The following is a 14970-nucleotide window of genomic DNA, read 5'->3' as shown; positions in this document are numbered from 1 at the left end:
TAACTTTAAGATTTGAAAATAAACCATAATTTTAAACATATATAAAATTTTAGTTTATAAATGAAAGAAAATTTACATTATAATTCGATAAGTATACATGTTTGTTAAAATGCATTGTAAAGAGATTGCAAAAATATTTTTCTTCATTATTTTTATGTGCATAATGGGTCGAATAAACTCAATTTTTATAAAAAAAAACATGATGATTTATTTGTAATATTGCGTTATATGTTAAAGTCATGTACGATAAAAGATGAAGATTTTTAAACGGAACATTAAACAATATTCACGCATATAATTTACAAGATACAGCGCATGATAATATACAATATGACATGAAGCAGTAAATCGATGATGGAACAGTTTTTACTGCATAAAAAGTTGAACAACATAAATGAAATACAATTGTAATCTTTACATTTTTCTCAATCACCAAAAATAATTTATTGCATATATAGAGCTTTATCGTCGCTATATAAAAATAACAGAAAAATATTTTAGCAATTGAGTCACCAAAATATTTAAAAAACATTTCTCTATATATATATAAACAAATTTCTTTAAAATAAAAGGTGCTCTCGAGCATCCCATTTTCCTTTTTCCAACACAATCGTATAACATAATTTTAGTTTTAATTTGCTCATATTTTAAATTTCAGATTACTAATTGAAAATTAGTACAATCTTATAAATTCTTTGCCAACATAAAATTTCCGTTTGTAACTTAACAAATTAGAAATTTTTGTTATATCAGGCACCGTAAATTTTTATAAATCAGAAAATCATATTAATATTTAAAGTAGATAAAGATGATAAATGTCTATATACTTTCTTTTCCCTCTATTGTGTTTGTGTGTATATGTGCGTGTGTGTATGGATTATTGTAGTGATATTATTATAGGCTGATAAGGTACATACAAAACAACACACAATAAAAACAATAACATAATATTAACGTGACGCTCACAATAATGATAATAATAATAATAATATAATATAATAATAATAATCTTAAGAATTTTAATAGACATAATAAACATCATCAGTGGTATATTTAATAACTAATTACAATCAACTTGCAGCAAAGCACGGACGGTAGGGTGAACGCAACACGACCACTACCGTCCAGTCGAAATTCCCCATTTTTAATCATTTCGCTTGAGAAATTATTTATTTTGTTATTATTTATATTGTATTATATTATCGTCGTTACATAATTATAACTGTTACAATACCGTGGCAGAACTATACAGTTGTCCGGAACTCAGTCTCTCACGAGTTCAAACTCACTCTCTATCATCTTCGTTTCATCTTCGCATTCTGTTGACGCGCTTCTTCTCGAGTTCAGCTATACGTTTATTTATTTTCATCGTTCGCGGCTATCTCGACCGTCCGAGAATTTCCGACTCACGGTTACTCTGTTTTTCTTTCTCTCTTCCTCGCTCCTCCTCGACCTTTTCATCTTTCTTCCTCTTTCTCTCTTTTCTCGATTTCGCTCTCTCTCTCTCTCTCTCTTTCTTTCTATCAATTTTCTCAGAGTGCAAAACGCGTGCCCATTTTTCATTTTATAACATTCATACCCACAGCCGTATAACACATTCATACAACACACATTCATACAAAACAGATGCACTTGCTTGCAGAGAAACACACGTACACGTACACGTGTGCAAATACATCTTATACACACACATACACATTCATCCGCATGTAACATAACATATACATACACAAAATACGCGTATATAATATATTGTAGCCATTCACATAGACTTAATAACCCTTGGTAATTTAGATAATGTTGCACCTTAGAGAATAGAGATCCACAGGGATAATTTTTTTTTCATTAAACATCTGATTAAATTATCTACTTACTCGCTGATGTTTTGTTTAAAATTGTATTCCGGCCGCGCTTAGGACTTCGTTCGTACGAGATCGATTTTATTCTCATTTCTTTCTGTTCTCATCGTGAAAGATATGAGCACGGATTTTAAACGAAAGAAAAGTAAAACGACCGGAAGACATCCGTCGGCTGATACATTCATTGGATTTCCAGAGATCAATACTCGCGACATTTACTAGACGCTACAAATATATACATATGTAAACACATACATATATTAAATTTAAATCAAGTTAAAGAATTATACATGTATATACACGCATTATGTGCGTATTTACATGCATATATTTTTTATTTATAACATTTTTTTTATATAGGTTCCTTGTTACTTTTCAAATTTATAAAATGTAGAATACGATAAATAAAAAGACTGATTAACTTTGCAGATTTTTATATAATATTAATAACGTAATATATATTATATATATAAAATAATAATTAATAATAATTAATATTATATAATAACTGCAAATGTTGATTTAGAGTAAGTGCAACGTCTAGTTTTTATCGACAAATATTTAGAATATCCGATAGTATAATTAAAAACATTGTTTGAAAGCGTAATTTTATTGAGAAAACTTTCCAGATCGATTTTCTAGCAACACAAGTCAAAAGTGTCCTATGTTTCATCGATATATATTATTGCCAATAAAAATAATACAATTATGCTATTATCAGCAAATTGTAAAGTTATTCAAAGCGTTAAGTACCACAACCTTTAATTCTTTTCACGGCAAGACTTTTGCCCGCGCGGGCATAAAAATACTGAGCGTACATGCGATCTTGACCCTGCATAATATCATAGTTTTTATGAAGATCCCAAACTCAGCCTAGAACGATACAATCACGATCACTCACTAGAGAGTCCAACTACTAGGTATATTTTTAACGCAAGTTGTTTTTCTCGAATAAGAATTGTAGATACTAATTTGCAATTATTGTGAATCAGGTGATTATTACGACATTGTGGACGTAATTATCTAACTTTTGGGATACGCTCGTGTTCTACACTGATTTCGAAACTTATTACATTTCGTCACGGTAGACAAAATAAAATTAAATAACGAAGGAAGAAGACATTTCATCCTCAAACTATTGTATAACCTTCCTCTTCATGGTCGAGAAATTACAAATTATATATGCATCCCGATAAACGTAAACTACACTGTAAATTTGCTTAGATTAAATGTAGAATTTATTTATACAAAATGTTTGAATCGAATATTAGAAAACTATTATCTATTAAGAGCAATTATTTGTATCACGATATTTGAATCTGTCAATAAAAATTTGAATTGCCAATAAAATTTTTATTATATTTAAGAAAATGACATAATAAATCAGATAAACATAAAAGCGCAAATGACACATATCATGGAAATTTTGCTTTAATATTAGCTTTTTAATATTAGTTTTATACTCGATACAAAAGAAGATTTGTAGGCATTTAACGCGATCGTAATCCATGTCGAAGTGAAAACTTAAGTTAAAGAACAATGCACATGCACTTACGCGAGATCAGTGAGTCCACTTACCCCTAAAAGCGACCCATCCATTTATAATCTGCGATTCTCGATGGACCATCCAGCCCTAACTGCAAAATCAATGATGTTTGAATCGATCCCGGACGTAACTGCAACGATACGCGTTCCAATATTCGATCCGGACAATGCAAGACGAGGTAAATACACGATGCGGAGCGGGGGAAGAGAGGGGACTTTGGAGAGTTTGTGGGGGGGGCGCGGTGGGAGGAGTAGGGGTACACTAAGTGACATTAATTACCTCTTTACTTTATGTATATATGTATATATAACTGGAGAAAATACTACCGAATTACGAATTGGACAGATTGCTTGGTGTCGCCCGATGACGCGTATTACTCGTAAAATAGCGGCATCCGACACCGACACTCGAAAAGAGTCTTCGGGCCGCTTGAAATAGCGGCGCCTTTTCTATACAATAGCGAAAGATCTTCGCTTGTTGAATAATAATAATAATAATATTAATAATAATAATAATATAATTAATAATAATAATTAATAATTAATAATATATAATATACTACGCGCGAGCTTTATCTTTCCTTAGTGGAGGCAGTCTTTGAACGGCTGCTCGACAGAGTCCATGAGGATTTTTCGTCGTTCCCGTGGACATGGATATCGATCGACAGTTTCGCAGGATCGCCTCGGCGACGTTCCCGAGGCGTCTTTCTCTGGAGCGTCCGGTGCATTCAGGCGGCCAAGCCGTGAGGCGTCTGATGTAGGAGCGCGGGATACTGTTGGGCCACGTGCGCCAGCTGATGATGGTGGCCGCCGGTGTGTGCGTGCGCGTGTGTGTGTGGATGGACTACGGCCGTGGCAGGCGTCACGTTGCCCGACGACGACACGTGAATCGGCGGCAACGGCGTCTGCGGCTGCGGCGCGTGGAGGCTATGGCTGCTGTGACCTGCTACCAGGCTGCTATGGCTGCCCCCGTGGCTGCCACCGCTGCTGGACGAGGTGTGGCTGTGATGATGGTGCCCGAAGACGACCCCAGAGAAGGCCACGGGTCACTGATGATGCTTCGTGGAGCCGTTCGCGTGATGCGCCTGCGCGACCACGTGGTGACTCGAGGGTGGTGCGTGCGCGGTGTTCGGATGGTGGTGACTGCCGGTCGCCGCGTGGTGGTTCGCGTTGTTGGCGCTGCTGCTGTTGTTGTTGTTGTTGTTATTCTGCTGCTGGGTCTGCCGCTGGCTGTTCTTCTTGTTCTTCATCCGGCGATTTTGAAACCAGATCTTCACTTGACGCTCCGTCAGGTTCAGATTTCGCGCGAGCTCCCACCGCTTCTGCTTCGATACGTAAGCGTTGAAGAGGAACTCCTTCTCCAGCTCGAGAGTTTGGAATTTCGAGTAAGGTTTGCGTTTCTTCCGCACCGTCACCTGGCCCGTCCACTCCAGGGGATTGGAGCTGCCGCATCCGACGCCCATCCCGGCTACGCCAACCCCGACGCCTACACCCGCAAGCGAACCTGCGGGAAACAAGGAAGATGGGGAGGAACCCCACATCACTTAACACAATTAGTTTGCCGATGATAAAGTACCTAGCTGCTAGCTAGTAATATTCGGCTAATACTCCGCTCGAAAACAAATTTTATCGATTCAATAAGACAAATGTGTTACATCCAATCTCTCACTCTGCTTCTGTCTTAAAAAATTTATTATAATTCGAGTAATTCAAAAGGCAAGTTCCCGATGCATGAACCCAAAATACACGGATATTAATAAGTTTATTAGTGTTTGTACGTTAGTTTTTCATTTGCTCGCCGGCACATCTAAGGATTTTCAATGAGGTAAGCGATTCCTTTTTCTCATTACCGCCAGTCATTACTACGGGTCGACTGGCAGAAATGAGCGCGGATATATATCGGTTCGTTAATCGGTGTATCGGCGCGTAACTGATACCGTTACTCCTTTTTTATCAATAAACATTTCATAATCGTCCACTACAAATAATTCTGTTGTAGGAATTGTACAAGTTAATAAAAAGGCAAATTGCGTTTCTATCTATCGCGGAAAATTGTCACCTCGTATATGCGAACAGATCGAATCGGAAATATTATTAAAACGATAAAGGGATAAGGACTCGCACCATCGATTTCACAAAATTCATAAACCTCGAGAGGGGAAAATAAAACGAACATCCAGCATTTAATTGCATCCGTCATATAATTATATTAAAAATCTTTGGATCGCCGCTAATTATGATAGAGGAATGCAGCATATTTCAATTAGCTTCTTTAATTACTATGGCAAATTATCGAAGATAATTTTCCATAAACAAAATTTATCGATAAGGTCAATTAATGTATCGACTTTTTTATCCACCAAACTGCAGTAAAAAAATATTCATTCATTTATACATTATTAATTTCTTTTTATATTAAGGTATAATATTAGTCTAACATATTTATCTCTTCACATAAAAATTTCTGCTAATATTAAATAAAAATTCTCTTGTTTATAGTCAATGATTAATATATTACATATATTTTTATAATCAAAATAAACAAGCATAGAATTTTTAAAGAAAAATTCGTTATATCTCTACCAATATATTTAATAAAAAAAATTCTACATATATTTCTGTACATTTATATTTGATAAAATTTTCTTTTTTAAATTATTAAAAATGTGCTGTTCGCGATATAATATTCGACATTGAAATATTATTTGTCTAAATTAAGAAATGGAACTTGAAAAATGCGACATTTTGTTTGATTCAATTTTTTTCTCACATCGGGGCACACTGTCGACTGAATCCGTGCCTGGACCAGCTCTCCGAGTGTCAAAGCGTGCACTTTGGCTACGCGTGTGTGCGCGCAACGTTAGTCTCGTATACGTATATGTGCGTGCATACGCGTGCATATACACATGCACACGAGGGTTGCCGCAGCCGTTCCCCGGCACATAGTGGTATGATATAATTGGACCGGTTCTACTAACCGCACGAAAAACATGAAGCCGGCGCGCGCGAACCGTTGTTAGGTCCGTTCTCGTCGGTGGTTTTTAACAGGGCATACTCTATGCCCCGTTACAGACGGAGAATGTGGAGCGACGCGAATACATTTGTTAAAGCGGAATATACAACGGGAGATGGTGCAAGGTGCATACCCGCGCGCCAGTGGAACGGAGCGATTACGAAAGCCCGCGACTCATCCCGCGGTCTATCTTTAACCCAGCCGCGGACTGGATAAGCCGCCTTCTTGGTGCGCGCGAATGCGCAACGAAATTGCTCTATCCAGCGGGGTGTCCCGCGATATTTTCAATATTTTTTTTTTCCAAGTGCACTCGCAGGGAAGAAGAGACGGGCGAATAATGTTGATCGATCGCTGTATTTTATACATCGCACGAAAATGTCGAGTATTTTCTTATCTTGGCGCGAATAAATGTCCCTCCCCCCTTCCCACCCCGATGAATATCGTCCTGCCTTGTCGCTTGCACGTTCTATCAAATCGTAAAAAATTATAGCTGACACCTCACGCGTTATACATGTACATGTAATGCGTTCTATCAATTTTTTTCAGATTGATTCGCGCAGCAAAATATCACATATGTAAATTATTAATTTTTTTCTAGAATCAATAATGGTGAAAGAAACTTTGACTCGCGCAAAAGTATTCGCAAATTATCCAAAGGGATCGAATCGTCTATTTTTAGCCTATCTAAGAGACCTAAGAACAAACGCATCGCTACCGGATGTAGTATTATGTCTGATCCGTCGGAACATGTGCTTGCGATGGGCGCCATCCGCGCAACATTAAGTATATCTCAGATGTCACGCAGGTATTTTTATACATATATTCTAGTTGGCACAAAATCTCCTACGTTTATCGTTAAAATTATCGTTATTTTTCTCCCAATTTCAAAAAGGACTCCCCTTCTCTAGCTTAAAATAAAGACACATATATAAGCTTCTTATTTAATATGCAAATTAATTAATATTTCTTCATCAAGTAAGTACACGGTTGCCCGAAAAATTTCGCTCCTCGAGTTTTGATCCAATTCAATTATTGAATTTTTCTCCGTCTCGTCCTGGAGCTTCTCTCTATTTTCCTTTTTCGTTTGATATATTCCCTCGTTGCCTAAACACGATTATTCGAGGGGCAAAAATTGACTGCGACACTAAACGTATAAATATATACGAATTATTTAACAAAGATCAGGATTCTCAAAAAATGTTGACAGTAACGCAAATAGAGAGAGCACGTGTAATATACATATAATTTAAAAAAATTCAATGTTTACGTATAATAAACAAATATCTTATAATCTCTTGCAATAAAAAAATAATAAAGATAATGTAATATATGCAGATTGAAAGAGATGTCGGGAGATCGATCAGAATTTGCAGTTTTCTTGAATGACATTCAAGCCTCCGATAGAAATAGTCGAAGGGTTCGTAACCGGGGTTGTCGAGTAATGAGTGAAATATCGATTGGGAATAATTCGAACATCTTTTATCTACCCATTTACCGATGTTACTTTATATAAGATAAAATGCACACAAATTAAAAAAAATAAAATAAATTTTTTTTATTATTATATTAAACAATATATCGAGCAATAATATAAAAATGATTTTAATTAATTGTACGACTTATTCAATTTATTGAAATTAAAATTCCTAAACTATCCCTAACATTTAATTCAGCATCAAATAAATGTCGCGCAAAGAGAGAGGATGAGGAGATAGAAAATATCTTTTTTCTAATAAAAATATAATATTTCTCAAACCATATCCAATTAAACTTTCTTATTTCCATAAAACAGATGAAATATTTGATTTTCGAGAAAGACCGGCGACTTGATAAAGCCATACTTTACTTCGTCCCGTGATATAAGCTCGCATAACGATGACCGGTAGGCCTCGCGGGCCTAATTGAGCCTGGATACCGATCCGCGAGATTAAATACGGAGCGATAAACGCCCGGTGCGTTTCCGTCGTGTGCGCGCGGAGATAATATCTCAAGCGAGGACGATATCTCAGGTTGCGTGCGCGGGGACACCTGGAAGACATTGTAATCCGGCCTCTCGGGAGATTACCCGGACTAATATGGGATGGCACGATACGGCGCGATACGGTGCAGGCGGCGCACTCTCTGGTGCCGAGCGAACGGGTAAAGATAATGGAGCCGCCATCTATTGGGTTACGCTTAAACTACACGCAGTGCGCGCTCGCATTTCGCTATTTCACGTATACGTATAGGCGACACGCTTGCGCACACACTCGTATCCTCGTGCGCGCACGATTAAAGACTCCGCTGGCTGATCACGCGAGCGTTATCTCGGTTATCGGTTAGCGCCGTCAATGGCGGTCGCACGAGCAACAAAGTAACGATAATCGCGACGACGAGCGTCGTGCAGCAGCGATACCAAGGCGAGTTTTCAGAAGGACGAGGCGAGCCAACGTCGATCGATGGAAAATAGCCGTTTGTACCGCCTGCTATGAAATTCAAATATTTCCACGTGTACAGAGAGAGGTCATATTACAATTCTCCGTCGTGATATAATTACGCCGTGTGAATGTAATTTACAATCTCTGCTGTTACACGTGCGTTTTATATCCGGGTCATACGGCAAGAAATACATAAATTAATGCTATGAAAATTCCTTGCATTTTCTCGAGAGATAATAAAATAGTAACAACGTTAATGCTTCATTAAAAAAAATGTGTCGAGTTGTACAGTTATATATATGTAACAGTTTATACGTATCATACTTATAGTTTTTTTTAATAAGAACATCTTTTAGCATCTGACACAATTACGAATATTTTTTAATGAAGAATGCAATACATGTAATATCGAGTAGCGGCATTTTTTAGATATCACTTTCCTTAAGGAAACGTTCGTTTGTGCGAGGAAAAAAGTTGCCGCACAAAAGTGAAATAATGGGAAGATAGTAGGCGACAATACAAGCGCGCGAACAGCCGTTAGCCGGAAAGACCGAACGCCTGCACGGGTCATGGAACGGATCAGCTGATCGGAGGCGCGCGCCAGAGTTTACGAGTTACGGCCGCCAATAAACCCCGGCCGCCGTCGTTCGTTGTTGCTCATGCGACGTTTCATGGGTTGCAGGGTCCCGAGAAAAGGACAGAGGGAGAGAGGAAGAGGAGCGCGAAAGGGAACGATGTGAATGAACGATAACTGCGGGTCCGAATAAGCTCGTCAGGATCGTCGACGAGTACTCGAAAGGTCATAATAATACTAAGTATCGCGCCAAGTTAATATATAAATTAACGGCGGTCTCTTTGTCACGCGTGATACATGGTTTTTTTCGAAATGTCTTCGTCGTTCAATCTGTCGCTATACGAGTCGAGATGACAAATTAATTATAAATTTCATATCTCGCAGGTTCATTAATTTCGAATGATCTCTCAGGATCTGGCGGCCGACGAACATTATATCGATTTATGATACTTGAACGCGGAAAACTAGTCGAGGTTTACGACCTCCTCGTTGTATAGAAGAGCGTAGATCATGGTTTTGCATTAATTACGAGCGGCAAAATATACATTTCCAACGAATCGACGTCTCCTCTATTCTTTATTAACAATTCAATGATACGAATAAAAATACATCATCGATGATAATTTTACGCGACGAAATAAATGTTATTATTCAACGAGTTATACCATGTTACGTTTCAACTCGACGGCGCGTAAAGCTGAATAAAGATTCGAATCTCTCCGAGACCTTGTCGCGTGGAAGAGAAGAGGACGAGAAGAAGAAGGATACAGCGAGTACGAGAGAGTAGATGCTTACCTGGAGGAGGGTAGGGGCTCGAGGTAACGGGCTCGGGCGCTCCATAGTTTCTCAGACCGCCGTATCCATCGTGAGGAAAGGCACCTTCCGCGGCGACCATAGCGGCGGCGACCCTACCGCGGTCGTCCGCCGCGGACGGCGCCAGATAGGGTACCCCTGCCTGCGAGTGCGGATGATGATGTCCGGCCGTGTCCACGTGATGCCTCGCCGCCGTGTAAGGCGCGTAATTGCACCAGCTCTGGGAGAAGCTCTGATGGCAGGAGGAGACGGCCGGATCGGCGGCGCCGGGGGTGGACCCACCACCGCCGGTGGACGACGTCGTGGTTGCCGCGCCGGCCGAGTTGTAGGACTTGTAATCCGAGGTAGAGCCGGCGGTGCCGGCCGAGCCGGCAGTGGCGGGCGACCAGAAGCTAAGGGTGGCCCCGACCTTCCGGTTGTCCCTGGAGGAACCGGAACTCGAGGTGGGATCGGCCGCCAGATTGTAATACGTGGGGGGATTGTTCCCCCCGTAGGCCTGATGATGGTTCAGGGATTCGCCGCCGCCCGTCGTGGACGAATAGTGGGAGTCCTGGGGATGGTGCGGGCTGTAACTCCAGCCGCCCTGAGAGCCCGCCGAAGACGAGTGCGAGTGCCGTATGACGCCCGCCGCCCCCGCGCCTCCCGGAGCGCCCGTGGACTCTACGCAGGCAACCTCACCGTAGGTGGACCCGGCGCCCCCCGGGGTCGCCGTTAATCTCTTGGCGGGTATGTGAAGCGGTCCGGCCGCGCTGTTGCTCGCTACCGAGGAAGCGCTCGGCGAGGTTGAACTGGCGCTCGCTGTAGGCGCGGGTGGCGCTGTCGTTGCCGATGATGCCGGTGCCCCGGGTGACGTTGGCGTTGTCGCTTGCTGATGAGCGCCCGGTGTCGTGCTCGTCTGGTGTTGAATCGATACGAGGGTCGAGGCTGTCGGTGGAACTGGCGGCGGGCTGTCCTCGTAGAGGGAACCGTTCATCATGGCCCACCAGGTCACCCCGGTGGAATTCCCCGCTCCGGTTGCTGTTCCCATCGGGGTGACGGAGCCAGGGTGGCCCACGCCGGAGCCACATAGCGGCGCGGCGTGAACATTATCGTACAGCGTCGCCGTTGAGCAAGCCACGTGATCGGCGATGGTGCAGATGATGACGATTTATTGCCGGTGGTACAACGATATTTATGCCGATGTAGATCGGCGTAGATCGGCGTAGCTCGGCGTAGAGACGACGGTGCTCCCGTTGACAATCACGGCGATTCCAATTCGCGCGGTGCACAGGTTCAGGCCGATCGACGTTCACCCGAGGGTCGTCGCGTGGTCATCGTGATGTCGATCGATGGTTTCGATGGATTCCCAAACACCCCGGAGCACGGCGTGGATCGCGAGGCAGGTTCGATGGTCAACGCCGAGGATGTTCACCGCGCGGCGAGAAACGGAGCGCTCATCGTGACCGGCGTGTTGGTCCGTGAATTCACGGAGTAAATAAAGAAAGCGCGTGCACACGCAGGAAGGTAGCGGAGGCGCGAGGAGCGGACGGTGGCGGGTGGGGATAGGGAAAATCGTGCGCGTAGTCCTCGACGAGGGGTTGACGGCGGGGGAGAGGGTTTGTAGCGCCGCAGCAGACAGGTGGAGGGGTAAACGCGGGACGGAGAAGCCAAGAGGCAGCGCCAAGGATAGACGGGAGCGCGATCGGGTGCGTGGCAAATCCGCCGACAAAGGATCCACGCGCGGCAACGACGATCGGGCCGACCACCAGGACGACGTCGACGACAAACGATGATCGATTGATCGATGGGACGGCGAGCGAGCCACGTGCGATGCAGATCGGTTAGCGCGGATGACGTTGTCCGATCCAACGATGACGACGAGTGACGAGCATGGAGAGAAAAACAGAATGACACAGCGCGATTATTAGAAGGAAGGCATCAGGTTCAGGTCGCGAGAGTTTGGAGCGCGCTCCTTATCAGAGTCGCGTGTTAGAGCCAAGATGATTGATCAGAACTAGCGCGCGCGACTCTTGAGGAAAAAAAATCAGCACCAGACACTTGGCAATCGTCGATCTATCGACTCACTGCGCGATCGTATGCGTTACGATCGTCCCGCGACCGATCGTACACGAGCGACACGTCGTTCCGTCTCTGTCACCTAGGAAGGTCGTCGTCTTCATCGCGAGAGGATTCCGCGAGCGCGGTTCATCAAACGTCCCGCCTGCTCGCGATCGGCATACGTCTGTATATTATCTATCCAATCACGAAACTCTCACAACTGCAACGACGCGGATAACGAGCATCTGGAGCCGAGAGCGAACGAGAGAGAGTCTAAGGAGAGAGAGCGTATCTCTGATCGGACCGGGATCCTTTTATCTCTCCCGCGTACGTGTCGTCTTCGGGTTGCGGTCAGTCAGGTAGAACCACCCCTCGCGTAACAAGTTTAATAAGGCTCAAGGATCTTCAGCAGGTAGCAACGCCTCCGGATCCGGAGGATCGTGCGTCGATACACACACGCACGATACGCTCACACATATGGAATAACCCCCTTTCTTCTCGCTGGCCTCGCTGAGCCGAACTGAGCGTCAACTGAGAGCTCTGCCCGCGGCTTGGAGTCGAACGGGCCAAAAGCGACGCGAGCGCGATCTCTCGGATCGTTTGATGCGCGAGGTCCGGACGAACTCGTTGTCTCCCACTCTCCTCGCGCGGCCGCTTCGCGCCGCTTTCCACCGCTCCCTCCCCTGCCCCTTCCCCTTCCCCTTCCCCACGTGCTCCGTGCGCGCTCTAATCTGCTTTTCCTTCCTTCTCCTCTGGCCGCTTCTCGCGAGCTAGCGAGCGCAAACATGCTTCCCAACTATCTTACGGGAGAGGCTGACTTTTCTCTGGCTTTCCACAAATATTGCCGAATGCGATCGATTCGCAATCGACGGGGAGGGAAAAACGAAACGATCGTGAATCGCGAGTAAATGACAGATCGATAACGATTGTTTTCAACTAAATGTGTAGATAATTCTACGGAGAGAAAGAGACAGAGAAAGATGTTTTTTATTTCAATGAATCTTATGATGTCGGGAATTAAATTTTTTTCCCCTTTAAAATAAATTTTTTTTAAATTACGTAATTTTTATTTATCTTTAAATTGTAATATAATCCAATTTAATTAAATATCTTTTGCATTATTTTTCTGATTAATAGTAACGAAAAATAAAAAATAAAAATGTCCATCTGATTCTTTTGATAGTATCTTTATAATTTATTCACAATTATATTTTGTTATATATGCGGATATATATTTATCAAAAATTACACCTCTATATTTCAATTTATTAATTAATTTTTAAACAACTAAATTTTGAAAAGTAATCTTTCCCTCATATTTATTATACATTAATTGAAAGATTCTTATTTCAGCTCTAAAAGAGACGCGTGCCTACTTTTATTTTAATCATTTATTCTATTAGATTCAATATTTTTTTACACTTATTCACACGATGACATACAATTTGTCAAACTGATTAGAAATGCACGTTTCAAAGTTCTCTCTCGTTCCTACGAAATGTCACGTGGCTGGTGAAATGCTCCCATGGATCACGCTTGCTAGTAGCCGGACTCATCTTTAATAGTGTGTATATGTGCATGTACACGCAGCGCGCGAGCAATACGTCATGGCACAGTATTGCAGTCTAAATCTCGGTACTTTTATGGGCAGTAAAGTAAAACGGTCTGACAACAACTCCGGTAACACACACGCTTTCCATCTGTCCGTCCATCAGTGTCGTGTGCCACCGAATCGCGTTACTCGAGAAAATCATGTTTTAATGATCATTAATTATTAACCGATATTAATAATCAAAAATGCAAAAATCCCTAATTTTTCAAAAAATTCCGTTCTAATGTAAAATTAAGAGAAATTTTAATAATTAAATTTTATAAAGATTAAAAAAAATTACAATCTTATTAATTATTTATATAATTATTATATTAATAAAAGTTCAATACATAAGTACATTATAATAAGCATGAAGAAATATATGTATATACTACTATTTTAAATTAAAAATTAAAAAGGATATTGCGAAAGATGAAATATGAAATTGCAATTATATGAAATTCAAGAAAGATTGAATAAAAAAATTTTAAAAATATTATTGTGATAATTTTTATTATTTATATTGTTGGGCATTTATATTTTTTTATTTATATTTTTTATATTTTATTTCTTAAATTCGACAGAATTAAAAAAAAACTTTAAAAAAATATTTTTGATTATCTTAAATTATTAGTATGTATTTATTTTTATCTTATATGATAGGAAAAAATCAAGAATGAATTTGAAAATTTGTTAGAAATTATATCCGATTTTCGTACTAAAATTTTATGGCTTATCCGAAAACTGCATGATTTCTGTTCGTTTTTTTTTCGTTTCGGATACTATACAAATATTGTTCTATTCTCTGACAGAGAGTTATGCTTTAAATAAAGTTATTTTGGTGTCGAAAAAATTTCACACACACACACATTTAAAATCTAATGTATGAAAGAAATAAGGATTCAAAGAGAAAAGATTTCTTTTTCTTATTTCTTTCATACATTAGATTTTAAATGTGTGTGTGTGAAATTTTTTCCAAGGTTGAGAAATAATGAAAGTTATTTAAAAGTTATTTAAAATTATGAAAGAAATACAAATTCAAAGAGAAATTTTTTCTATCGGTTTACTATAGGATACAGAATAACGATTTTCTTATTTTTTAACGTTACGTTTAAGATATG

The 14970-nt window shown here is 40.8% G+C and overlaps 1 protein-coding gene across 2 annotated transcripts; it reads right to left on the bottom strand.

Moving 5' to 3' along the window:
* Positions 1 to 931: 931 nt before the first annotated feature.
* LOC145961073 (uncharacterized) lies at positions 932 to 14169 on the bottom strand. Of its 2 annotated transcripts, none has more exons than XM_083080909.1 (2): positions 10204 to 14169; positions 932 to 4908 (listed from the first exon to the last, which is right to left on the bottom strand). In XM_083080909.1, the coding sequence occupies exons 1-2, from the start codon at positions 11246 to 11248 to the stop codon at positions 4451 to 4453; spliced, it is 1503 nt and encodes a 500-aa protein (XP_082937035.1). In that variant the 5' UTR covers positions 11249 to 14169; the 3' UTR covers positions 932 to 4450. The 2 variants fall into 2 exon arrangements, with proteins under 2 accessions (XP_082937035.1, XP_082937034.1); XM_083080908.1 differs by having other exon boundaries at positions 932 to 4947; positions 10204 to 14166.
* Positions 14170 to 14970: the final 801 nt, after the last annotated feature.

This window comes from Camponotus vicinus, unplaced genomic scaffold (genome assembly GCF_025532165.1).
Source record: "Camponotus vicinus isolate PSW18456_S1 unplaced genomic scaffold, iyCamVici1.0 SCAF_10, whole genome shotgun sequence".
NCBI classification, from domain to species: domain Eukaryota; kingdom Metazoa; phylum Arthropoda; class Insecta; order Hymenoptera; family Formicidae; genus Camponotus; species Camponotus vicinus.
Note: the sequence above shows the minus strand (reverse complement) of the source record. Positions and strands in the feature narration are given on the sequence as shown.

Coding starts and splice junctions, on each gene's coding strand:
- LOC145961073 (XM_083080908.1), bottom strand. CDS start 11,248: ATGGGAACAGCAACCGGAGCGGGGAATTCCACCGGGGTGACCTGGTGG. Junction 4,948..10,203: donor GAGCCCCTACCCTCCTCCAG/GTAAGCATCTAC, acceptor AATTGTGTTAAG/TGATGTGGGGTTCCTCCCCA.